Below are 27,241 nucleotides of genomic sequence, written 5' to 3'. Positions count from 1 at the left end.
AGTTTCACAAAACATACTAAAATGCAAATTTCAGTGACAGTTCTAATTACACTAAAATGCGTTTATTACCTGAATTTACTGTTCTTAATTGGCGAGGCTACAGCATGTAATCATTGGGTAGGAAAATGTGAAAAATGCAACTTAACAGCTCTTCCTCACCAAAAGGAACACGTACACAGAGAAAATAATGTCAGTGGTTCATATTCATAGCCCGAACTACATTACAAGGCAGACCTCAGAATAAAAGGAATGGATTGTTCTGTACCATTAAACGGAGCACCAGACTCAAAACCCCCATAGAGCCTTGATTGAAATGTTAATAACCAGGCATTATTAAATCTAGTCATACAGCACTTATTGCTTGTAATTATTTTTCTACAATATTATTTGAAATGGTTACAAATAGAGTTCAAAGAAAACTCAAGTTTATGTGAAAGTGAATGGTGTAATGCAATAATAAAAAAAAATAATTCCGAGGACACTGTTCAAAGAGCAAACAGCTAGGAGGTATGAAAGAAAATATTTAGCAGCAACACTTCAAAGTGGGCACCATGCAATGAGAGCTGGAACATTTGCTTTTAAGATGAGATCACCCTGCAGTATTAGGCATTTTCTTTATGTCACCTCTCTGTTACCACTGTGGTTATAAGTCTTCTGACGTCTAAAAGACAGCACTGTATTGCATTTTATACTCTGTCAATGTTTTCTAAGGGATTCAATTTACATAGAACACTTTACACACTGAGCAATAACCAGAAATTAGGTTTAAAGGGCCCCTGAGCCGAAAATAGAAATGACTTGCACAAGTTTTGATGTACGTTAATGAGGGATGCAGCAGATTCAGGATTTTACTAGGGTTGCAGAATATGTATTGTGACAAAGTCACGGATTTAATGTTAAATTACAGAGATATTTGTCCCAGGTCTCCTGCCTTGTATAATAACAGATATTGTGTTCAGCGCTCCCTAATGTAGCGCATCAGTGGGCAAGCAGCCACTTGGGAGGGGGGGGGGGGGGGGTGATAGGGATAGCTCAACCCTAGAGTGGAAATATAGCTTGGATTATAGAACTCCCTTGACGCTTGGAACAGATGGAACAGTGATTGATAGCAAAACGGGTTTAATAGAAGGCAATAAAAATGGGTAACAACCCTGCAGTGTACTTTACACTAACATAATATATTTAGAGAAGGCACATATAACGTTTATATACCATGAAAGCAGGTAGACAATGTCTTTGTAAAGTCCAAGTGATCCACATGGGCCACAAAAAGCACGGTTCTCTGGTAGGGCTAAATAGTGTCCACTATATCGCCAGAGAAAACAAATGCAGTCAATCCTGTGCAGAGTGGAAAATGCAAATACTCCTTTGGGTTTGTTAGCCGACAATAAATTCCAGTGGAGAAAGCCTGAGATGAACTTGTAATAGAGGACTTACCCTCACTTTATAGGGCCGAAAGTGTCCTCTCAAATTCCTGCTTGATGTCACGAAAACTGATGTGATGGGCACAGTGTTGCTGATGCGCTGGAGAGCGATGAAGCAAACCCGGAAGTCACGGGCAGTCTCGCGGTCTGCAGAGTTGCGCATGCGTGAGCGGGTCCGTTCGCTATCCAAAGCGGCGGTATATGTCAAAGTGTGGGGCCCTTTGGGGGCGAGAACTGGTCAAACCAACGCGTTTCGCGCTACGGCTTCTTCAGGGATCGATAGTGTGCTGCAGGCCACAGCTGGAGGTTATATATATTACTTCCTGGAATCACTGTTCCATCTGTTCCAAGCGCCATGGGAGTTCTATAATCCAAGTTATATCTCCTGCCTTGTATATGCTAACAGCAGGGAGATTGTTTAGCTATGTGGGGAAAAGCTTCCCAGAGTATGTTTCACAAGACTAAATAAGAAAGAGTTGCACCTGTGTCGGGCCTGTAAAAGGTTGCAGCCCTGATCACTCTGTCTCTCAGACCTGGGGAAGAGGCTGGCTGCCTCCTGAGAGAACCTGTTTATGGTGAGCAAATAACCTTATGTTTGAGTCTAGGACACAAGGTCTCAGACTTGAGAGAGGGCCTCTAAGGAATGTTTAGTTAGTGCCAAACAGGCAAGACTTTTGTTTAGGTTTTGATTCTTTGTACATGCTCAATAAAACTGGCTGAGGTCAGTTATATCAGAAATCCTGCATTTTCATGATTTATTGCTGGTACCTGTTCTCCTGATTATGTCACAGTACGTAAAAGTTTGAGATTTTAGTTTAGAAATATAATCGATTTGAAATAAAGATTTGAACATGGGTTCCTGTGAAATAAACTGTAGAGATCTTTTCTGTGTTCAATAAAGTGGCCAAAAAAACGAGGGTGACCACTTACACTCAGTTATATAGCAAGTGTACATACATACCATATGAATGTTTTTGAAGGGGCAGATCCAGGGGCTGGGGGGGGGGGGGGGGCATCGCCTACCCCCACCACATAGCAAGTTCAATTTATTTTAATCTTTGGGGGTTTATCTTCTTTTCAGGTAGGCTTAACAGAGTTTTGCTGCATTAACAATCAGATAATCCACGGATAAGGGTTTAAACCCATGCTGACTGACTTTATATCTGCATCAAGTCCATAGTGCTTTCTGGGCTGTGTGCAGTCAAACAATAATATACAACAAATCCTGATCACCTGAGCTCCAACTAACAGCAGAATCCTAGCTATCCAGTGTTTCCTACCAACACTGGTCACAGAACAGAATCACAGATTTGTAAATCTCCACCAACCAGTTCTACAGACTCACCCTTTTTATAAGAGATAAGTCACCAGGTGATCTCTACCATAAATAAACCCTTCTTTAAAAGACATAGGACAATGTCCTGGGAGAAAAATACCTCACTTCCCAGACTCTACCAGCCACCTTCTCAATACATATGTGTGCCTGGAGGACAAGAGGCTGTCAGAGGATGCACGGCCACCTCGATTGTATTTTAAACACAATTGGTGTGCTGGGGCAGCATCCTCTACTTGCTTCTCAGTTGTTAGGTGCAGCCATATAGTGTGCGGCCGCACAATTACATTGTATGATATTGTCATATCCAGTAACACATTAATCGGTGGATGGTGCTGGCCATTCACCAATAAAAGTAGTGGTCTCCACATTCTGATTGGTGAATGGCTCGAGCTATCCACCAATCAGAGTGCATGTTAGTGTCACATGGCTTGTACAGCGGGCAAAGAGACAGCGAGGGACCACAGGAGGGATAAGTAATTTAATTGGGTTGTCCCTACAGATCTGGGATCTGATTTTATACCAATAGAGATTAGGAAGGATTAGTTGTGCAAACATTTTTAAATTTTATAGTTGTTGTATAGGGAAACCAGGCAAAATAGGAGAAACCCACTTTTCTATGATTTATCTCATATTTCATACAATTCATATGTATATTTCATATTTCCATATGATTTTAATGTAAGATTTGGCAGTGTTCTGGGTTAGACCCATGATGGTTACACAACTTGAGAGCAGCCTGGGGATCCATTTTTATGTTGAATAGAAAATTTAGGCTGGTCTCTAGATTTTATAAATATAAATCCAAGATATATCCCAGGGAACATAGACTAATGTTTTTGGCATTTTTATTAAAGATTGTAATGGGTGTCCATCTTTACTTTAAAATGTCCGGCTGACACCTAGAGGATTGGCTTCTAAATTCTACTTTATTCAGAATAAAGAAATTGTTCTGTTATGGTAGTTGTATTGTGTGTGGGGTCATTTTTATTACTGTTTATTCATATAGCGCCACCATATTACACAGAGCTTTACAGAGAATATTAAACAAGCCTGTGCTGCCAGTACATATCTAGGAGTGTGTGGACCAATGAGAAGCCGCAATCACCAAGCCTGCAGCTTCCTATTCGTTCTTCCGCTCACATCCATTTTCAGCAGACACCTAAGTGTGTGCTGGAGACTTCAGCTGATATGTGTGAAAAGACAACATTCTAGAATGTCACATGTCCTTCTCTCTCCTATGTTCTACAACTTGGCAGATACCCAGGACCTATTGTGAATTTATAACTTTTTTGTAACAATGTTTCTGCATTCAGAGAGATAATTAACCCTTAGTGCTGCAGAAAAGCTAACAAGGTTCAATGTTGCATTTTTCTTTATTTATTTTTTTTACTTTTAAGCAAAGAAATGTTTGCAAATAATCTTATTATCAAGCAGGGAATGAGAAAAATGAAAAAATAGAGCACTCCTTTTAATGTCATTTACTGTTAGGTTGGCTTAATTCTATGTTTCCGTGAAACCTCGTGGTGAGCTCCTCATATAAACCTAAGATTAGTTCAAAAATGACTAAAGTAAGTTATAATTATTTCTTTCAAAGATGACTTGTAATTAATTGTGTTGAAACACACAAATCATTAATTCAACCACTTACGAAGCTCTTTTTCAGCTAAATTAATTATGGATTATAAATTAATCTCCAATGGCGTATAAATATCTCTGCACAGCATGACATTTAATAATTTGTTTTAGCACTGCACTTAATTTTAAATATTGTAGATTAAATGAATTATAGAATCTAGAACTGTTCTGTTAATGTTGAGAGTGTTTGATGCGACAGTTGGATATATATTTAGCATTAAATAGTAAAATCAAATTGCGGTGGAATTACAACAGCGGGCAATTTTGTAAGTGATAATAATGATGCTTTTTATCATAACAAGCATAATATAAAATATAGCAAAATAAAAACTTATATATTTTGGAGTGATCAAACAGTGATTATAACGGCTTTTTGCAGTAAGAATAAACAGTTTATATACCAATGAAAAACATGTTTACAATATGTACTACACACATGCACAGCACATAATCATCATCATCATCAGCTATTTATGTAGCGCCACTAATTCCACAACTCTGTACAGAGAACTCATTCACATCTGTCCCTGCCCCATTGGAGCTTACAGTCACACACAGACGGAGACAGAGAGAGACACACTAGGGTCAATTTGATAGCAGCCAATTAACCTACTAGTATGTTTTTGGAGTGTGGGAGGAAACTGGAGCACCCGGAGGAAATCCACAAAAACACGGGTAGAACATACAAACTCCACACAGATAAGGCCATGGTCGGGAATTAAACTCATGACTCCAGTGCTGTAAGGCAGAAGTGCTAACCACGAAGCTACCGTGCAGCCCCACATAATAAACTTTATTCTAGGATAACCATATTTAGTTAGGAGAACATTATTTTGTTCATTACATTAGAAATAATTTGTCTGGTAATTTTCCTATGATACCAGCTTGTTGCTGTGAATTAAGATTGATATGACATCAAGCAGGTTAATGAGGCATCTGAAATCTATACTATTATATTAAATCTAATCTATTATATTAAAGAGACATCATGTCTTTAAATTCTACATAGTGAACACAAGGGTAAACACATGTGTAATTAACCCTTTCAGATTCGCAGCCATAATGCATCCATAATGGATCCAAAGAACATCACTGCCCAGCAGGCGGTAAGGATAATCTAAGCCATAAACTATCTGTTGATAATGCTTGCAATTTTATTTTTCTTAAACCATGTTTGAATTAATGCAGAACTAATAATGAAATAAAGAGGCTTCCCTACGGGATATTGCTATTTCTTAAACTAATAGCTCATTAAAATAAAAAATAAAACATTAAAAAATACAAAGATAAAAGATCTATTAGTAGAAAATAGTTAAAGGTTTCATAAAATCTATAGTAGCAGAAATTAGTTTAGAGTGGCCGTACTAGTGGTCAAAAGGACATTTTTAAAATCATTTTGAAGGTTTTGTTCAAGCTTTTAACTAAATATGAACAAGATAACTATGCAGTGAGGATACCGGTGTAATGTTTAGTCCTGTTTGCCCTGCCAGCCAACTAGTCTGCCTGTCGGTCAGCCCTATACTTCGCTCCTGGTCTTCCCAGTACCTCAACGTGGGGTAAATATATTACTTGGGTGAAAACACAAAAAACAAAATAATAATAAAACAGTAACAATACCAGAGAGTTCACCACCAAGCAAACTACACGCTCCTATACCTCGCCAGCGACTTTGTCTCAGTCACTTTTATGCATAATCCTGACTGCTGAGCCGCGCTCTCCACTCCTCTACCCATGTGGTATCTGAGGTACCTATATCCAGCCACCCTTTCTCTCTTCTTCTCTCCACTACCATGGACCGGTCCAAAGGTTTCACAATACGCACCATGGAAGGCAATCATTGAGGCTTATTTTTTTAATTACCTATTTTTATTGCAAGACTATTTATTAAATAAAAATATGTACATAACATTACAGGTTGTTGCCGATACCCAACATTTTTTATGAAATGTCATTTGGGACAGCCAAGATAATAATAATAATAAATAATAAAGAGCAAATGTAATCAATGCTACATTGATTGCACGGTAATCAATGCTATTCTGCCACATTAATCCGTGCATGATCCAGAATAATGATGAAAACCTGGATTGAGGTTATTTTGATAGATCATAACTTACCGTTTGGAGTCAAAACACATATAAAAAGGACAAGAAACTGAGCTAAGATTATAGATCATTGCTAAAAGAAATTCAGGAGCTTCATATTTGTTGCAAACTCTAATCCACAAGACCATTTATGGGTGTTTGATGACTAAAACACAGGGTAGTAAAGCTTATGCCAACATATTATTGAAACACTCATCTTTAAGTCAGTGGGACGCCCCTAGTGGGGCGTAAGATAGGCATAATTTTTGTTTCTTTCTGGCTAGAATCCATCAAAAATAACTGCATAGAAATAAGGATATTATTGGAAGGGAAGAATGTCTGTTAATTTTGGATAAAATGTGAACTATTCCCTTTTAACTTGAGCACATGATTCTAGGATACTACAGTGTAAATATTTTTCTATATTGGTTTGCAACAAAATAGGAATTTTATTTTAATAAAAACAAATATAGTAAGTGACTAGTGTGGGCTTAATATTCTGCTTTGTGACAAGACCAGTGAGGCTACCGAATATTGTGTGGCTACTGGATGGGTGGGCTTTAAAGTGCCAAAGTACCAAAGATTATGTAGGCTCAAACATTGTAAAACCAGCCTTGTGTATCCCCTCCACTACCCTGTACTGTATTCCACCGATGACCACTTGGACTTTTTTGAAACCCCACCCAGTCCAGGACCATCTCAACAAATTATGAGGCCCACAGAAGTACAGTTTCATAAATTATTGGTGGGTTTGTTGGGGGAGAAGTTTTGCGTGTTGAGGGGGTGGGGTGTTGACCTAAGTACATGCAAGAAAAAGCTAAAAGAAATTGCATCAAAATAAACAAATGGAAAATGTCCCTTTTTTTTGTAGATATGATAAAAGCAAATATTATAATTATTTAAAGGCTCTAACAAAAGTAGACTCTTTCTGAAAAAAATATAAAATGTATTTGGATACCTACCAAAAGTGGCATTCGGTATTTAGCCAATACACAGTAACAGGGGCGGATCTAGAATTTTTTTCTATCCCGGGCGATATAGGAAGGGGGGGGGGGCATTTAGGCCCCGCCCCCTTTCTAACTTCTAAGGCTGCCGGCGGCTGCACAGTATGTGCAGGTCCGTTCGGCAGTGATAATGTGCTGTCCCGCTGCTCTGATTGTGTTTAAAACACAATCAGAGCAGCCGGGCAGCACATTATCACTGCCGAACGGACCTGCACAGTGTGCAGCCACCGGCAGCAAGCCCCGATCGCCCCCCCCTGGATCCGCCGCTGCACAGTAACAAAGTTGAATTTGGTCTTGCTACAAAAGTATGAAGTGTTAGAATTACAAATAAAAACCCACCAGTGGAGCTGACCCTGCTACCTGCCAGAGGTATACTAAATGGGTATGATTGCTTCAGTATACACAGTAAGGGTTACTCATCTTATTTTCCCGGTGTATATAATATATTGTCATTACAGTTTATCTCAGACACTAGATTAATTGCAACAATGCCTATATTCTATGGCAGGATATTTTCCTTGCAAAAAATAAATGTTGGTTTAATTCCACTGTAATTTTGCTGCCCAATGTTACACTGTTTTTACAGAGGAAAGAAAAGAAAGTTGGTGTTTTGATGGCGATGTACTGCGACTTCCAAAATTCGTAGGGAGTATATAATGTATACCATATATCAATTAATAAAACTTAACCTTTAGTAATACATTGAAAATGTCAAAAGTAGCGAAATATAAAGTGACTATTGTGCATAAAGTGAACGTGAGATAAAATGCGCTGAAAGCACTCTTTATTCCAAGGAGTATGTAATAAAGTAACTATAGAAATAATCCATATAATAGTGGATCCTGTATAGCTTTATGTTTTCCTCCTTAACTCAGGGATCCCCCTTGTTGTGATTGTTGCATGGTCACAATTTAACTATCCAGGTAGATAACAGGTCTTAATAGTAGGAAAGACCACTCCGAGATTATCAAATCAATGGCATTACATAATCTCATCTACAATAGGTAGAATAAGCCTTGCATTGACTATCTATGCTCAGATTAAGGGAATGGAGGCCCCTGGGCTAAGGGCGCCTCCATTCCCCCGTGAGGCCCCCAACGTGAGCCACCCACCGCCCCCCCGTACCCCGTGAGGGCCCCCCCAAGCGCTTACCTGTCACTGTAGTCCTCCTTCCCCGGCGCGCTGTAAGCTCCTTACTGAGGAGATCTTGCAAGAGTTCACTCGCGAGATCTCCTCAGTAAGCAGATTACTGAGCGTCGGGGACGGAGGATGACAGTGACAGTGCTCAGCAGCATTGATTGGGCTGGGGTCGCCCCCGCCCCCGGACCGATCAATAATGCTGCTGAGGACTTTGAAGGGCCCCCTAGATGCCCGAGGCCCCTGGGCTATAACCCAGTTAGACTTCGGGTTAATCCGGCCCTGTCTATGCTGAATATCCTGCACAGAGGCTATTTCTAGCAGTAACACATACTCTTCCTATAGTGGAGGTATATTCCTACGTGGCTATCATACATCAACACCGCCTTGTCTAATTAGTCAGGATAATTGATAATGTCTGCTGATAATGCTATAGCTTCCTCCACTAGCTATAAAATAGAATTTTCCTTCAATAAGGACAATATCTATTATTCAATGAACAAGTCTCTACTAATCTAAATACCTCTGCAATCCATTAGAGACTCATATTCACTGAATCTATCCTGAGATCGTTTAGGAGAGTTACGGGGAGTGTATTGCTAACTGCCTGTTTGAGCTCCGTTAACTTTGGATGTATGGAGCCTATTAAATATGCCATTGAGTTATAAATAGATCTGGATCTGAGAGCTACACAGCGACAATGCCTTATATATCAATGTTACACTGTGTGTGAGACATTATAGGTACCAGTAAGGCTTGTCCACATTATGTACCATATAATAAAGGTGACGAGATGAACCTGTACCATCCAACAAAGGTTCCCATTTTATTAAATATAGTCAGTAGCGGTGTTCATGTGATTATATACCAGCCAGCGCTGTCCAAGTCATTTTATAAATTCCAGCAGAGTTCCTATACAATTGCATACAGAGAGTCCCCATATTGTTATATACCAATCCAATACAGTGCTCATACCAATAAATACAAACCCAACAGACTGTCCATTATTCTATTAGTCTATTGTATGCCAGCCCAGGAAATTGCCTTCATATAATATTACATCTTTCTTACTGGAACTCAGAGGATGAGAGAATAATAGCACCATTGCCAAATAGACCCAGCATGCAAATATAACTTTGGCTGCCCTGGCACAAATTCAGGGGTGGTGCTGTAAGTTCTGGCATGGCTGTGCTGGCATGGCTGCTACATTAATACCCACCTGCATTGTCACATCAGCCAGTGCCACTTACACCTTTACTGTGCGGAGGGAAGGGGGTTGTCTTAAAATTAACAAAGCAGGATTTGATTTGGTTCAGTTTTGGCAAGGGATTTTGCAGAATCCGTGAAATGACTGGTTTGGACCAGACCACCAAACCAAATCCAAGATTCAGCAAATCCCAGTTTCATATGCAACCTACATGCCTAATACTGTTACTTTTCAGACATGCAGCATGCAGCTTAATCCATTGCAAAACAGTCATGCAGCATTTGTCATCTGAGGCCAACAATAAATACTCTGTCAGTCTACCCCACCCCTTAGATTGTACGCTCCTTTGAGCAGGGCTTTCTCTCCTCCTGTCTTCACCACTTTTAACTCTGCTCGCCAGCTACCCAGCCTTCCTCCTCGAGGATCCTCTTCCCCCGTCCCCTCTCGCTCCCTCCTCTTCCTCCTGGGGATCTTCCTCTCATCCGTGCCCTCCCTCCTAGGTGCCGTTGTTGGCTGACCGTCCCCTCTCCCCTCCCCCGCACCTCTAGCTTTGCCTTGAGCTTACTGAGTTACTGTGATTATTGTTTACTGTTCTGTGCTGTCTCTCCTCGTATTGTAATCTCGTCTGTCCCTGTACGGCGCCGCGGACACCTAGTGTGATTATTTTATTATTATTATTAATTTTTATTTATAGGGATAAATAAAAATTAATAATAATAATAAAATAATCACACTAGCTAACACTAGAACCCAAGCAGATGTCATACATGCAGATATTAGTATATAGACATGTAGCAAGCATGTCAACTACTCTCATTGCAGTGAGATGTAGCATGCAATTTGGCATTTGTCCAGATTTAAATGGCCGATCTGTCAACCCTACCAGAATTGTATAATGCCCTTCATATTGCATGCAGAGGGACATGTTAGAGGATGCAATGATGGAAATACATCAAGGCATAATATCTCTGGCGGTTCCTCCAGCCTGTGCTTAATGCACACATAATAGCTATGTCTATTAAAGTAATCCTGACAACTCCAGCTTATGTTAAATAGAATCGCATTCATTATCTTGTCGAGTCCATCAAACGGAAAGCGTCTATAGCATTCCATTAGTGTAATGATAAATCCAGCTTTTAGCTTGATGTGGGGAGGTATCTGAATGAATGTATCACTCTGCTCCAATTAAGTGTTCGCTGTATTGGAAGAATTCTGGAACTTCTTGTTTCTTGTGGCTGCGATCTGTGAAGTTTGAGACTTACAGCAATTTTATAGATTTTCTCAGGTGCTGATTGTCTTATTTTCTACACAGATTAAGCCTTTGTTTCATAAAATGTTTTAATCCCTAGGATCAGGCAGTAAAAGAATGTATTGTTATTAAGAACAGCTACTTTAAGGTGCATGACTACGATCTAGTCGAGAGGTGGTTAATACCACATCAAACATCCAACCTCCTACTTCTTTAAAGTCGTGATTTGTGGAGCCCCATTGTTCTTACAGGCATCGAGCGGGAGGTAGATGGGTAGAGAGGTGAGTGGAAAGAAAAGTACAGGTTGGGTGTGGATATCCGTGGTGTGTGGTGCCCACACCCAACCTATACTCTTCATTCTACTCACCTCTCTATCCATCTACTTCCAGCTTGAAGTCTATAAGAACAATCGAGCTCCACAAATCATGACCCCACCACAACAACTAGACCCCATGGACAACAGCCATGAATTAATACATCTACTCTGGCATGGAATGCCCTTATGCCACCCAACTACTTCCACTGATGATGCCAACGCCACCTCATTCACAAACGAAGCCACCTTGCTACGTTAACCTTTGCACTTTGGCAGAAATGATGGTGCGCTAATGCAAATCGAAGAGCACAACACTACCAGAGAATATATTATGCTGCGCCTCAGCTGTTTTGCACTTTATAAATGACCTCCACTATGTTTAAGGATTTTAACTTCATTGTTTGCAAATGTCCATTTGTGTTTACAACTAAGGAAGCATGTATTAAAGAACTGACTTTGCAGTTCATGGCTAACGAGTTTAATGAATATAAGAAGTCACAAAAAAGCAAATGTCTTCCCAGAAGAAAGAGGCCCATGGTACCACAACATCAGTGCATAGATGCTAATTGTCCCTAGAATTAATAGGAAGCACAGTGGCACAGTGGTTAGCATTGCTGACTCACAGCGATGGGGGTCAAGGCTTTGATTCCAACCAGCCTTATCTGTGTGGATTCTGTATGTAACATAATTGTTAATAGCCAGGGACAGTTCCTAGGATTTCAACAATTTCCTAAAGAAATGTCCCTATTTTTCAATATTGATCAACTCTACAGCAAAATGTATTTTATTCTGTAGTAGTTCTCTCTACTCCGTTGCTGCAGACTTTATACAGTCAGTTAATATTTACTAAAGAGTGTCACGAGCCGCGGCGGTACTCACAGCCGCCGCGGCTCGCTTCTCATGCGCCCCAGCGTCCCGGCCGTCACCTTGACGACCGGGACGTCATTTCCTCTTCCTGTCCGGCCGTTACCAGGGCAACGGCCAGACGCTAGTACACTAGCGCTGCGTCCCGGCGGTTCTGGTAGCCGGGCGCATGCGCATAGCAGGCAGCCTGTGGGCTGATTAGGCTTATTAACAGGCATTAGCCTGCAACTGTGTAGGTCAGGGGCAAGCCCTGATTGGCCCTGCTGGATACTAGTAAATTAGCCTGCAGGAGTGTGTTCTACTGCTGATTGGTCTGTGTCTTTATTTAAGGCAATGAGGTCTGCTGCCTCATTGCCGGTTATAGCTTCTGTGCTCCAGTCTGCTGACCTGCTTGTTCCAGTTCCTGTATCCTGTTACCTACGTTTTTGACTACCCGTGTTTGACCCTTGGCTTTGTATTGGACTTCGCTTGTGTTTCCTGTGACCCTGATCCTTGGCTCGTTTACCCGTTCCGCTTCTCTGCCTGTGACCTCTGACCTCAGCTTGTTCATCGATACTGATACCTGCTGCCGGCCTTCTGACCTCTGCGTGGACCTGACTCTTCTTGCCTGGGTTCTCCCCAGCCGGTACACACTTCACGACCCTCTGTCAGTCTGCAGCCCAGTCTGTCCCCACCATCAGGGGCTCCAGTGAACACCTGACTGACAGAGTAGACTCCGGGTTGTGTTGTGCCGGCTGGAAGAGTTCCTAACAAAGAGGTTATTTAAAATGAAAAAAAAAAAATCCTATTATAATGAATTTCGATAAACATATTATAACGGGACTGTAGTGACATTCCCTGATTCTGAACCCTATGTGACATGCTTACATACACCTGCTGTTTTAGTAACTATGCACGTACATATTTACAGGGGTGAGTTGTTATAAAAAGGAATGCAGTGGTTGGTAGCTCTAATGGTTCATTAGTTGTGTATTCCTCCAGGATATCTATAGTTATGACTATTTCATCTCATGAATTGTTGTAGTGAAATCAGCATTATGTTATCAGCCAGTGACATGCAGTAAGCAGCCACACAGGTGCTATATACACGGTGTCCTTGCACTGCTCAGTGGAACAATGCAACACAGACGAAAGCCCAGAACATCTCTGTGTGCCAGTCCTCATTTGTAAAACAAGAGTTCTCCTTCTTCACCTCTTCCCAGCCCTCACCTATGGCCCTGAGAATCTTGTAAATGTTCGTCTTTTGTACATGAATTTCATTATCCTTCTTTTTTTCTCTTCTCCTTCCAGATTCCATTTCACCACAGTTTGAGCAAAAAAATTGAAAACAAATATACCTATTTTTTCCAGGCTGTAGACTTGAGCCAGGGATCTCATCACCTGCAGCTCTGTTCTACATTCCGTTAAGAGTCAGGTATCAGCTGATAGTCAGGGTTGTGGGATTTATGTTGTACTAGACACAAAGCCTCCCCATTGGTTGCCAGGGACTACAAAGAAGTATGTATTTTTTTTGTCTTAACCCATGCATTGGTTAATTTGCTACTACTTGCACTTGTTAAATAAATTAATTTGTGAACGGCTTACACTGAAATTGCTAGATTGTGAATGAATGTTCTAGCTAAATTGACTCAATACCTGACTGCTTTGATATTGTTATGCAGCCCTTACCGACTGGCATTTAGACACTCTGCCTAACAAGTGTAAAGAATGCAACCACATGTAAAAAGTAAACCCATTCTATTCTGTTCATTCTATTCTGTTCATTCTCCTTAGATTGTACGCTCCTTTGAGCAGGGTCATCTCTCCTCCTGTCTTCACCACTTTTAACTCTGCTCTCCAGCGCTCTAGCCCTCCTCCTTGAGGACCCTCTTCCCCTCGTCCCCTCTCGCTCCCTCCTCTCCCCTCTGGGGGTCTCCCTGTCATCCGTGCCCTCCATCTTGGGCTCCGTCGTATGCGGACCTTCCCCTCTCCCATCCCCCGCCCCTAGCTGTGCTTTGAGCTCACTGAGTTACTGTGCTTATTGTTTACTGTACTGTGCTGTCTCACCTCGTATTGTAATTTCGTTTGTCCTTGTATGGCGCAACGGACACCTAGTGGCGCCCTATAAATAAAATTTAATAATAATAATAATAATTGCATCTTCTAGCTCCACCCTCTGACTTCCTATATAAGCCTTGCCTGTACCTGTCTTCCTTGCCAGATCATTGTGCTCCTGACTGTAATCTAGTTCCCGCTGCTGTTGCTGCTGGTCCTCCCTCCAGTTATCCATTATTTGCAGGGGCTGGCTGGTAAATTTTTGCAAAATTCGGCACAGCATTAGGAATGTTTGAAAGAAAGAAAATGCAGAAGCCCCAGTATGGGACCACCCCGGGGGAGCGGAGGGGTACAGATGGCACAGCCCAGCCAGCTCCTGGTAATTTATATACCGACCTCGGTTTGTCCTCCTCCTGAAACCTTTGCCTTATTTGCTTCTCTATGTACTAAACCTGTCTGCCTTTGCCCATTCTTCTTAAATTAACTAGCCTGTAGTGGCCTGCTCTCCTTCTTGCCATTGGACTCCAATCCAGTCTCCAGACCGTTACTCAGAGGCTATTATGGAGCTGACAGCAAGGATTTATAAATAATGCTACAGCAATAGGATCAACCTTTTGACTGTGGGGAAGGGAGTTTGACTTGTATGTTTTGTATGGGGTGGTAAATTTGAGAGATGGGAGATGAGGGTGTCTTTTGTCAGTGCTGCAGTACAAAGAGGGTTCTGCAGTATAATTTGGGGGAAATAAACAAACTGGATGTTAGGAACTCCCAAGTCAGTACAGTGAAACTCAGGAACTACTCTAAAGGCCAGGTGTTCGCTGGAGCCCCTAGTGGTGGGGACAGACTGGGCTGCGGGCTGACCGAGGGTCGAGTAACGTATACTGACTTAAGGAGTTCCCAGAAGTGGAGTGATTGGTGGACTGTAGTATAAGAAGAATCCTAGGTCAAAAGGTCACAGGCACAGATGCAATATCCAAGGGCAAGCGAAGGGTCAAACTCAAAGGCAGAGAAGCAAAATCTGAATTCCAGGCAAAAGGTCAAGGTCAGAAGAGAAGGGTCACAGGTCCAATAACAAGCAGGGGTCAAAACACGGGTAGTCAAATCCAAAGTAGCAGGAACCAAAAATGGATAGCTCAAGCAGGCAGCAGGACTGAGGACAGAACGCTATAACCGACAGTGAGGCTGCAGACCTCACTGCCTTAAATACCAGTAACAGCCAATCAGATCTTAGCTCTGATATCACATGAGCAGGTTCTGATAGCCACAACTAATTAGCCCACAGGCTTGTGAGTGTTCCTGCGCATGCGCCCGGCTGTCCCCCAGCTGCCGGGACGCAGCGCTACTACTGCTGGCGTCCGACCGTTGCCTTGGCAACGGTCGGGTGATTTCCGGAAGTGACGTACCGGTCGCCATAGCGACGGCCGGGACGCCTGCAAGAGGAAGGTAAGAGTTGCGGCGGTGCCCGCGGCCGCCGCGACTGCTGACAGTACCCCCCTCTTGAGGAGGGGTCAAGGAACCCCGACATCCAGGTTTCGTGGGAAACTTATTAAAAAACTCTTTAATGAGCCTTTCAGCATGGAGACGCCTCTGTGGTATCCAACATCTCTCTTCTGGGCCGTAACCCTTCCAGTGGACTAGGAATTGAACTTGGCCTTGAACCAACCTAGAGTCGAGGATCCTTTCGACGATGTATTCCTGGTCTCCGTTCACAATCAAAGGCCGGTGCCTGTTAGAGGAAGGCTGACTGAATTTGCTGGGAGCCGCAGCTTTCTTTAGAAGAGAACAATGGAATGTTGAAGGTATTTTCAAGGAAGGTGGTAGTCTCAGCCTGAACGCCACTGGATTTATCTTTTTCTCGATTGAAAATGGTCCAATGTATCGGGGCACCAGCTTCCTGCAAGGTTGCCGTAACCTGATGTTGCGTGTGGACGACCAAACCCGATCCCCCACTTTCAATGAACATGGCGCACGATGGCGGTCCGCGAAAACCTTGGATTTTTGGGAGGCTAGATCTAATGCAGAGTGCAGCTTTTTCCAGACACCCCTCATCCTGGCAGTAAAAGCAGGTGTTCCGGAATCCCCACAGGAAACAGCAGTAGAGAACAAGTTGGATTTCGGATGGAACCCGAAGTTGCAGAAGAACGGGGATGTGTGTATAGTGGAATGGCAAGAATTATTATACGCGAATTCCGCCCAGGGTAAGAGAGAGGACCAGTTATCATGGAATTTAGACACATACATGCGTAAGAACTGTTCCAAGGCCTGATTGGTTCTTTCTGTCTGACCATTCGACTGAGGGTGATATGCCGAGGACAGACTGATAGTGATCCCAACGGATTTACAAAAAGATCTCCAAAAGTGTGCAATAAACTGGGATCCTCGGTCCGATACAATGTCTTCAGGAAGCATATGGAGACGAAAGATATGTGTGAGAAACAAGGTGGCCAAGGTCCTGGCATCCGGTAATTTGGGTAAGGAAATAAAATGTGCCATCTTACTGAATCGGTCCACCACTACCCAAATGGTGTTATGACCTGTAGATACTGGCAGGTCAACAATAAAATCCATCGAAAGATGAGTCCAAGGCCTGGTTGGAGCAGGTAAGGGTAACAGTAGACCAGAAGGACGATTTCTAGCAGATTTATTTCTGGCACATTCAGGACAGGCATGGACATAAGTCTCTATGTCATCTGATAAGGTAGGCCACCAAAGCCAGCGAGAAAGAATTTCGATAGTCCTACGAATTCCTAGATGACCAGCAGAGCGGTTATTGTGACCTTCTATGAGAACCGATTTCCTAAGGTGCATCGGAACAAATAATTTGTTGGCAGGTGTCTGCACCGGAGCGATTTTCTGGAAATGACGGATAGTGGCTCCTAAATCCTGGGTGAGTCCGAGATGAATTATGGTTGAAGGAACAATAGGCAACGGGTCAGGTGACTGAGGATGATGGGCCAAAAAACTTCGGGACAACGAATTGGCTTTAGAATTTTTGGAACCTGGACGAAATGTGATGATGAACCTAAATCTGGTGAAGAATAGGGCCCAGCGAGCCTGCCTGGGATTCAGAGTTTTTGCGGTCTGAATATATTGGAGGTTTTTATGGTCTGTGAAGATGGTAATGGTATGTGCAGCTCCCTCCAACCAATGTCGCTATTCCTCCAATGCCAACTTAATGGCCAATAATTCACGGTTCCCAACGTCATAATTACATTCCGCAGGCAAAAACTTTCTCGAGAAAAATGCACAAGGATGCAACTTTTTACTCCGTGGGTCTTTCTGAGAGAGAATGGCACCAGCACCGACATCCGAAGCATCCACCTCCACAATAAACGTAAGTCCTGGATCAGGGTGTCGAAGGACTGGAGCAGAAATGAAGGCAGCTTTGAGAGCTGAGAAACTTGCCAGTGCTTCTGCGGACCACTCTGCTGGGTTAGCTCCTTTTCGAGTGAGGGCAGTGATAGGAGCCACTAACGAGGAGAATGAGCCAATAAACCTTCGGTAATAATTGGCGAAGCCAAGGAATCTTTGGATCGCCTTCAAGTTAGTAGGTAGGACCCAATCTTGAATTGCCTGCACCTTGGCGGGATCCATAGTGAATCCTGATGAGGAGATGATATAACCCAGGAAAGCCACTGTGGACACTTCAAATTCGCATTTCTCCCGTTTTGTGTACAGATGATCTTGTAATCTCAATAAAACCTGGCGGACGTGTTCACGATGCTGAGATAAGGATTCGGAATAGATTAAGATGTCATCCAAATAAACAACAACTGTTTTTCCCAAGAACTCACATAATACATCGTTAATCAGGTCCTGAAAGACTGCCGGAGCGTTGCACAAACCGAATGGCATTACGAGATATTCGTAATGTCCCGAGTGGGTATTAAAGGCAGTCTTCCACTCATCCACTTTTTTGATTCAGATAAGATTATAGGCCCCTCGGAGGTCAATCTTAGGGAATACAGTAGCTGTTTTTAATTGATCGAACAGAACAGAGATCAAGGGTAATGGATACATGTTCTTAATCATGATGCTATTTAGTCCACGGAAATCGATGCAAGGCCTCAGGCTTCCATCTTTTTTAGAAACGAAAAAACAACCTGCGCCTACCGGAGACTTAGAAGGGCGGATGAACCCTTTCTCCAGGTTTTCTTTTACGTATAATTCCATGGCCTGTGTTTCAGGAAGGGATAGAGAATATAAACGCCCTTTGGGCAACTTAGAACCGGGTACCAATTCAATTGCGCAATTGTATTCCCGGTGTGGTGGAAGTGAATCAGCTTTCTTCTTGCAAAAGACATCACTGAAATCCTGGTAGGGTACCGGCAACAATTCTGGACTAGGCTGTATAAGTCTAAGAGGCAAGGTCAAGCAGGACGTAGAGCACCCGGGACTCCAACGGACAATCTCCCCTGTTTTCCAATCAATAAGGGGGTTATGACTGCGAAGCCAGGGATACCACAATATCAAAGGAGCAGAGGGACAAGAGATAAGATAGAAGGAGAGCTCCTCCGTATGGAGGACTCCTACAGACAACCGAACCATTGGAGTCCTGGCGAGAATCCTTCCCCCAGGCAAGGGGTTACCATCCAAACCACATGTGGTGATGCTTGATCCTAACCTGATATGTGGAATATCAAGTGTCTGAGCCAAATGTATATCCAGAAAATTACCAGCCGCACCACTGTCAAGAAAAGCTCTCAGGTCCATGGATCTCTCACGGAAAGTTAGACGTCCAGGGACTAATAAAGAATTGTCTGAAGAGGTAATCTGAAGACCCAAGCGCACCTCTTCACCTGCACTTAGGCTTTGGAGTTTCCCGGCTTGCTGGGACATGAATGGACTAAGTGGCCTGGTTGACCACAATACATACACAAACCTAGTGAGCGTCTTCTGGAACGTTCCTCCGGAGGCAAGCGATAAGCGCCCAATTGCATAGGTTCAGAGGAATCGAGCAAAGTGTTATCAGAGCTTGTGAAAACGTCCATCGGAGCAGCGGACTCCCGTTCAGCCTTTCTCTCTCTGATCCGACGATCAATTTTTATGACAAGTTGCATCAGGTTCTCCAGCGTGTAGGACATCGGATACTGAACTAAGGAATCCTTAATCTGCTCAGTAAGTCCTAAGCGAAATTGGCTTCGCAATGCTGGGTCGTTCAAGGGGCTATCAGTGGACCATCGCCGAAATTCCGCACAATACTCTTCCGCTGAGTGACGTCCTTGCCTTAGCGTACGGAGATGAGCCTCAGCTGAGGCTACCCTGTCCGGGTCATCGTACAATAACCCCAGAGCTTGAAAGAAGGCATCCACAGACTGTAAGGCTGGACTTGTGAAAGGCAAGGAGAAGGCCCAAGACTGCGGGTCGCCCTGGAGTAATGAGATGATGATCCCTACCCTCTGCTGTTCGGAACCAGAGGAACGTGGTCTCAGATGGAAGTACAATTTGCAGCTCTCTTTGAAATTACGGAAGGCTGGCCTGCTTCCAGAGAATCGGTCAGGCAAATTCATTTTAGGCTCCGGTGTGTTACCAGCGGGAACTTGTTGGAGCTGCCGGTCTCTGGAAACCCCTTCTTGGACTGCCAGACGCTGGGACAAAAGTCTGCACCACTTGGGAAACCGCCTGTATCTGGTTGGCCAGAATCTGGGCTGGGGACAGATTCGATTCTTCTCCGTCCATGGCTGTATGATACCAATCTTCCTTGGCCGGTTATAATGTTAGGAACTCCCAAGCCAGCACAGTGAAACTCAGGAACTACTCTGAAGGCCAGGTGTTCCCTGGAGCCCCTAGTGGTGGGGACAGACTGGGCTGCGGGCCGACCGAGAATCGAGTAACGTATACTGACTTAAGGAGTTCCCAGAAGTGGAGTGATTGGTGGACAGTAGTATAAGAAGAATCCTAGGTCAAAAGGTCACAGGCACAGATGCAATATCCAAGGGCAAGCGAAGGGTCAAACTCACAGGCAGAGAAGCAAAATCCGAATTCCAGGCAAAAGGTCAAGGTCAGAAGAGAAGGGTCACAGGTCCAATAACAAGCAGGGGTCAAAACATGGGTAGTCAAATCCAAGGTAACAGGAACCAAAAATGGATAGCTCAAGCAGGCAGCAGGACTGAGGACAGAACGCTATAACCGGCAGTGAGGCTGCAGACCTCACTGCCTTAAATACCAGTAACAGCCAATCAGAGCTTAGCTCTGATATCACATGAGCAGGTTCTGATAGCCACAACTAATTAGCCCACAGGCTTGTGAGTGTTCCTGCGCATGCGCCCGGTTGTCCCCAGCTGCCGGGACGCAGCGCTACTACTGCTGGCGTCCGACCGTTTTTGGGGCTTATTTGACTATGAGGGGGGGCCCCATGAATTTGTTGTACCCGGGCCCTGAATTCTTCTTGGCAGCCCTGTATATATATATATATTTGTCTGCACGGAAGAACTGCTTTGACATTTGCTGAAATATACTGCTAACTATGTTGAATTAGGGGAATAAGCGTGTGTAAAACATAAATATATGCCTCCTATTAACCACAATCTGTATTCTATTTCCCTCGTCAGCTTCCTCTGGTTTAAAATGTTTCTGATATTTGCATATTTTTGTCATTTTAAAGGTGGAATTCCTTTTGTCCTGGTAGCAGAGTTTTTCCAACAGTCTCAACGTCCCTCAGCTTTCATGATAGCCGGCACTGTCAATTGGATCAGCAACTTTGCTGTTGGCCTTCTGTTTCCTTTAATCCAGGTAACTATTACACAAATCCATGCTTTTAGAGTAAACGGCACGGAGGATGCATTCTTACATTGAGGAGAGGTGATTTTTTTTTTAAAACTAAATGCTAAACAGTGCTACAGTACAAAACCACCCAACATTTTAAAAGACCACTAAAACCAAAAATTTAAACGTCTTGATATAATTAAATACATTTATCAGTTTTAACTGAACATTATACTGCATGTTAAAAAGTACCTCTCCACTCCATTCACGAACAGCTGAGTTCCTTTGTACATATTAATATTTATATATATATATATATATATATATATAAGCCTAGTGGCGTGTATTAGTGTGTGTGTGTGTGTGGAAAAAACTATTTTCTCAGAAAGGGCTCATCCAATTGACCTGAAATTTGGTATACTGACATTATTTGACAAAAAAATTATAATAGTGAAGTCAGTTAACTTCCATCATCCCCCCTTCCCCCCGTGGGAGGGGTAGTAAAGGCTAAATTTACCAGTTGAGGGCTCAAACTCTTGACCGTGTGGGTATTTATTTACCAGAGCCTGTGTTTGGTCATGGACAATTGTATGTCACATTTTCACATTCACCAGTGATGTGAAAGTGCAGGTTATGAATACTGCCCTTCAAGGAAGACTGATTGAGCACAGCGATAAGGTGTTTAGCAGAAACGTTGTGTATCGAGAGGTTTTAGAACAGTAAGACAATGGAGATTAAGGATGTGGCGATGAAGATGAAGGAGGAGGTGATTGAGAAGAATGATGAGGTGGTGACATGTGGACAAAACCACGTTAAAAAAGGGCGCTTGCGTCGGGAAGTAACGCTCTTCCCCTGAGGAGGCCTGGCTTAGCCCCAAATACATGACACCTTATGTAGCTTGATTTGACTAGAATGCATGAGTATCATGCACGGGTTAACTTGTATATATATATATATATATATATATATATATATATATATATATATATATATATACACATATTTAGGTAAGCAATAAACCGCCTTTGATATATATTAATGTCTGATAGTGATTCTCTGTGCAATTCAAATTATGTTTACATAGCTCTACCCAATTTAGTCATCTCCATCATTACCAGCTTGCAGCTTACTGTCCAGAACCAGGACAGCTGTCAGAGATGGCAGTGAGAACTGAACAGCATTTTAAACCTCCCAAGTAGTATGCAAATAGGGAATGTTGCTACTTATTAGACATGATCAGCAGATACTCCATTAATGGGCCACATTTACTGTGATGAAGCAAGTGGCTAATTTTAATCCACCGACTTTAGCGCCGAATGAGAACTATTTACTCCAGCTCACCAGGTTTCAGGAGAGGTGGGTTATGCCAGCTGGGACCTGCTTCTCCATTCTTGGTTAACTGTACGTTGATATTCTATATACTGTATGCTTAAATTGTATTTCCATGTATATTAACCATATATCTGCAAGAGAGCTGTAGCCACCCTGGGGCGAGATTGATCATGCCAAGGTCCTGAACCAAGCACAGTCTGTTTCATAGGTGTGCTAAAGCGCAGCGCTATCTTTTTCAGCTGGTAGCGGGACTATGCACACAGAAGGCTGGCTAACACACACAGGAGGTGCTGTTAAGTCTGGAGTTTTGGATCATTCAGGGAGGTTACAAGAGCAAATTTAATCATCAGTTAAAAGGCTCCCTTTGTTGAAAACCATTGTGTAAGTCTGTTATCTCCAGACTTTGTGAAGCCAGCACTAGCAGGGTGGCCAGGAGTGAAATTGGTGGTTGTCAGTGTCTATCAAGTCTCTGGGAAATATATATATATACACACACATGTAATAAGTACAACCAAGCTTAAAAGGGGCCGCACATTATCCTAATCTTGAGAATGAACAAATAACATCCCACAAACAACCTCAGCACACCAGCATCAGACATCCCAAACTGCCCTGGCTTGCTCCAAAATTCCACCATATGCCACTCAGACCTCACACATGGACCAAAATAGCCCCACATGCCTTTAAATCCCCACTTGCCACAAAATACACCCATATGCACTCAGACTTTCACAAGCTCTCACAACCCTCATGAGCTTCAAAACTCTCCTACATACCACTCAGACCTTCCCACATGCCCCTACTTGCCCCTCAGACCTTCCAACAGACCCACCAGACCTCCCCATATACACTGGACCTCCCCACATGCTCCTTACATGCCCACAAGCCCTCCCATCATGCTGTCAGACCCCCTCCACATATGTCTCTTATGTGCCATCAGATTTCCCTATAGACAGGGCCGGATTAAGGGAATGGAGGCCCCTGGGCTAAGGGGCCCTCCATTCCCCGCGAGGCCCCCAATGTGAGCCGTCCGCCGCCCCCCACCCCCCGCGAGGACCCCCCCAAGCACTTACCTGTCAGTGCAGTCCTCCGTCCCGGCGCGCTGTAAGCTCCTTACTGAGGAGATCTCGCGAGAGTTCATGAACTCTCGCGAGATATCCTCAGTAAGCAGACTACAGCGCGCCGGGACGGAGGACTGCACTGACAGTACTCAGCAGCATCGATCGGGCCGGGGGCGCCCCCGCCCCCGACCGATCAATAATGCTGCTGAGGAGTTTGAAGGGCCCCCTGGATGCCCGAGGCCCCTGGGCTATAGCCCAGTTAGACCTCGGGTTAATCCGGCCCTGCCTATAGACTTTCACACATGCCAGCTCCTCATACTTCTACACATACCCACATAAGCTTAAGAGACTCCTCCACACTGTCACTGGTGAGATCTGATGCAAATTGAAATGCAAACTGTCAGACTGGGATTGATTGAACGCAGAACACTCCTTAATCACTGTACATTGGCGACAGGAAAATGAGTGACGTCAGATCACACCATCTCTTGGCTGAGACTGTCAATGTGGTGTGGGCAGTCACTGTCAGTGGGGCGGCTTGTCCCATGTTGAGCTGGTCAATTAGAAAGAAGCAGGAAAGTTCCACACCACGAGGATCACTGGTGGGCCCCATGGTGAGCCTGGGTCCCCTGGTAAGCCCAGGCCCTTTACAAAATAATATCCAGCTTATTATTCACAAGTGAGTGTGTCCCTTTGTAGTACATAACCAATTTTCAATAGATTTGGAGAGTCAGGACCTATTTTAGTTTCTTTATTGTGATATTGTCTGCTCGGAGCTCACAGAATTCATTATTGCCCTTCACAGTATCAAAAGTTTAATTGAACTCCAGCTGGATATCCCAAAACATAAACAGTAGTTGAAGAAATACTATTTCTTTAATTAAATTTTGATATTATATAACTAAGTATTCAGCCAATTCTGATTTTGTTGTACTATGTAATAATTGTTATTGCACCCTGCAGCTAAATATGTTTTGTGAAGCTTTTCTAGGGAATAATACAACAGTGAAATGCCAACGTGCTGGTCCTGCTTCTCTAGCAAGACTAGCAATAAACAGGACAGACCATAAGAGACCGAGTGGTTGTCTGTTAACTGAGACTGTAGGTTATTTACAGGATTTTGTACATATATTAACATCACTTATGTATTATATTTGTAATAACATGTTAGTTATTTTTAAGTGTTGTTAGTGAACATCAAACTCCTTTATACCGAAGAGATAAATCAGGCGAGAATAACTTTCTTGAGCTGTAAATGCACAGAATGACCTCTGTGTAATGACAGAAGTGCCCTCTGCAGAGACTGTAGCTGGCAATCATATCCCTGGGACCAGTATCTGTTATTTAATAAAATCCTTCAGCATTTGTTTTTGTTGAAAACAAATTTCTTTCTTCACATTTACAATGACTAATGGCTACTAGACACCACTGTACTGCTGAGACAAAATGGCTGATTAGAGGACAGAACATGTGTAGACTTCTTGTCCATCTCCTTCCTCTAGTTTAATGTAGACATGTCCAGACAGAATTTATGTCTCAAATACAAATTAGCTCTCAACTCAATTACAGATAGCATGCTGTGTGATTGAGTAACTCTCACCTTCGAAGTTGCTATATTAAACTAATTTGTGCAAACAAATTAGATAAAAAATTAATTTGATTGTAGAAAATACTTTACACACTGTACCTGTGCTTGCATGCAGACATACTAATATCCAAATTAAAACAAATTTAATCAAAACAAGACCAACATGACTTGCTGGGGTTAATTGGATTTCTAACTGAGCAGCAGATATGAGAATGGAGAGCAAATCCATCATCTTTAGGCCTATAAAGACAGTGAGTTTTGGAATAGAGAATAAAATGGAGAGTACCAAAAACATACCTGTGATTGGGGGGTTTATTTACTAAACATTAGATTTGAAAACATTGGAGATGTTGCCAATAGCAACTAATCAGATTCTAGCTGTCATTTTGTAGAATTTATTAAATAATTGATAACTAGAATTTGTTTGGTTGCTATAGGCAACATCTCCACTTATTCAAACCTGCAGTTTTGTAAATCTAGCCCTGGGAGTCTGTCTAGTGCAGGATGCAGCAGTTTGGCAGTGAGATAAACACAACTTTTATATATAAGGCTACAGATTAAAATATTTTTAGCTATCACACAATCAGATTTACTGGCTGCTACATATTTTCTGTTACAAGGTCAGGCTTAGAAAATGTGTGGCTTACCAACTGCTGATAAACTACAAAACCCAACATGTTTTATCACATAATTTAAGCCATACAGAAGCCATGCATGACTCACTAAACTAAACGAATGAACGAAAGTGTGTGTGTATGTATGTATGTATATATATATATATATATATATATATATATATATATATATAGACATACGTACGTACGTACGTACGTACGTACGTACGTACGTACGTACATATAGTGGTCGAGTGGAAATTTAGAAGTGGCGGCATGAAAAATGTAATGGGGATGGAAGTGATAGTGTTACAATGAAGGCAGTAGGAGAAGTGGCGGTATGGCATAGCACTCTATGTACACCCCCACTTCCACCACTGTATATACAGTATGGATATGTTTGTGTATTATTTATTAGGGTCAGAGGAGTTGTTACATTAATTTTCAATTTCTTGCTGTCCCCACTGTTAATGTGGATGGGGCTAGAACACATGGGACCATCTGCATTTTTATAATAGCACAGAGGATTTCAGAAGATGTGTGTGCTGATCTTGTGGGAAGCATTGACCTCTCCGCTTATGTGTTTCTATTAATAAGAACAGGGCTACAGGTGTCATGTTGTGGGGGAGAAGGAGTTAGATAGCATGGAGTAGTGATGTGAGGTCCCTGTCATACAAGAGTGGGAACATTGTGGTGTCAAACACCACTGTTACTCTATTGTCCATATATTTCTGGTGCAAATATGACATACTTGTCTAATCTCTCAGAATTTCCGGGAGGCACCCAATTTTCAGGGAGTACCCCTGGACGAGCAGGCATCCTCCCGGACCAGGGAAGAGAAGGGGCTTAATGACGTGATCTTGCATAATTAAACCTGACCTCTGCTATGCATTACTTTTGTCATTTCCTAGCAGAGGGCAGGGTCAAGGTTGACGCCCCTCATCATGACCTGCCCTCGGGGATCTCCCGGTGGGAAGGTTTCAAAAGTCTGCAAGTATGAAATATTATGTCTGCCACCTGGAAACTGTGACGCTTCTCAATGAACACTTTGACGTTTTTACCCAGTCAAACTGTCCATTTCATTTTTGATAGCAATCCTTCATTGAATTAGCAGTACTGCCCTGCAGAAAGACTTTCCTACAGCTGCCAGAATGTCATTAATTATCTGGGCACAGCTGTTCATGTCTGGGAGGAGGTGAACCATTCATTGTGTCTGAGTACCAATGTAAGCCCTGGAGAATATGCTGCTGACTTCATAGCAGATAAAGTGCTTCCGATTTATACTACCCCCTTTATATGCCACCCTCACTTACTGCCAGGCATACTCCTTTCACAAAACTGCATTAAAATGTATCAATTACATCTATGTCTCATCCTTTTTGTAATGTCACATTAGCTATAATGCCAGTTTTGTTCTGCATTCTAAGGGGGGGTATTCAATTGTCCACAGGATCGAGCGCGGAAAAACTATTACCGTTAATACGGTAATCTCTCGCTGGATTTCAGCTCGCAGCTCCCTGAGCTAGACATTCAGGAGCAAACACAGAATTTGTAGAGGGGGGTTTCCACACCAAGCCGCCAGTGGGTGTGACAAGCATGCATGGGGGCGTGGCTATAATTTTAGACAGTGCTTGACTGCTCTCCAATTCTT

General features: G+C 42.8%; 1 protein-coding gene across 3 annotated transcripts in view; it reads left to right on the top strand.

Annotated features, from left to right (window-relative positions):
- Window positions 1-27,241, top strand: part of SLC2A9 (solute carrier family 2 member 9) — a 326,349-nt gene that overhangs the window by 257,996 nt on the left and 41,112 nt on the right. For all 3 annotated transcript variants that reach the window (XM_075194663.1, XM_075194664.1, XM_075194662.1), the window contains one exon: window positions 20,895-21,022. In XM_075194663.1, the coding sequence (XP_075050764.1) occupies window positions 20,895-21,022 (128 nt within the window). The remainder of the gene's footprint in view (window positions 1-20,894; window positions 21,023-27,241) is intronic.

Source organism: Mixophyes fleayi, chromosome 1 (genome assembly GCF_038048845.1).
Source record: "Mixophyes fleayi isolate aMixFle1 chromosome 1, aMixFle1.hap1, whole genome shotgun sequence".
Classification (NCBI taxonomy): domain Eukaryota; kingdom Metazoa; phylum Chordata; class Amphibia; order Anura; family Limnodynastidae; genus Mixophyes; species Mixophyes fleayi.
This window is presented reverse-complemented; position numbering and strand designations above follow the sequence as displayed.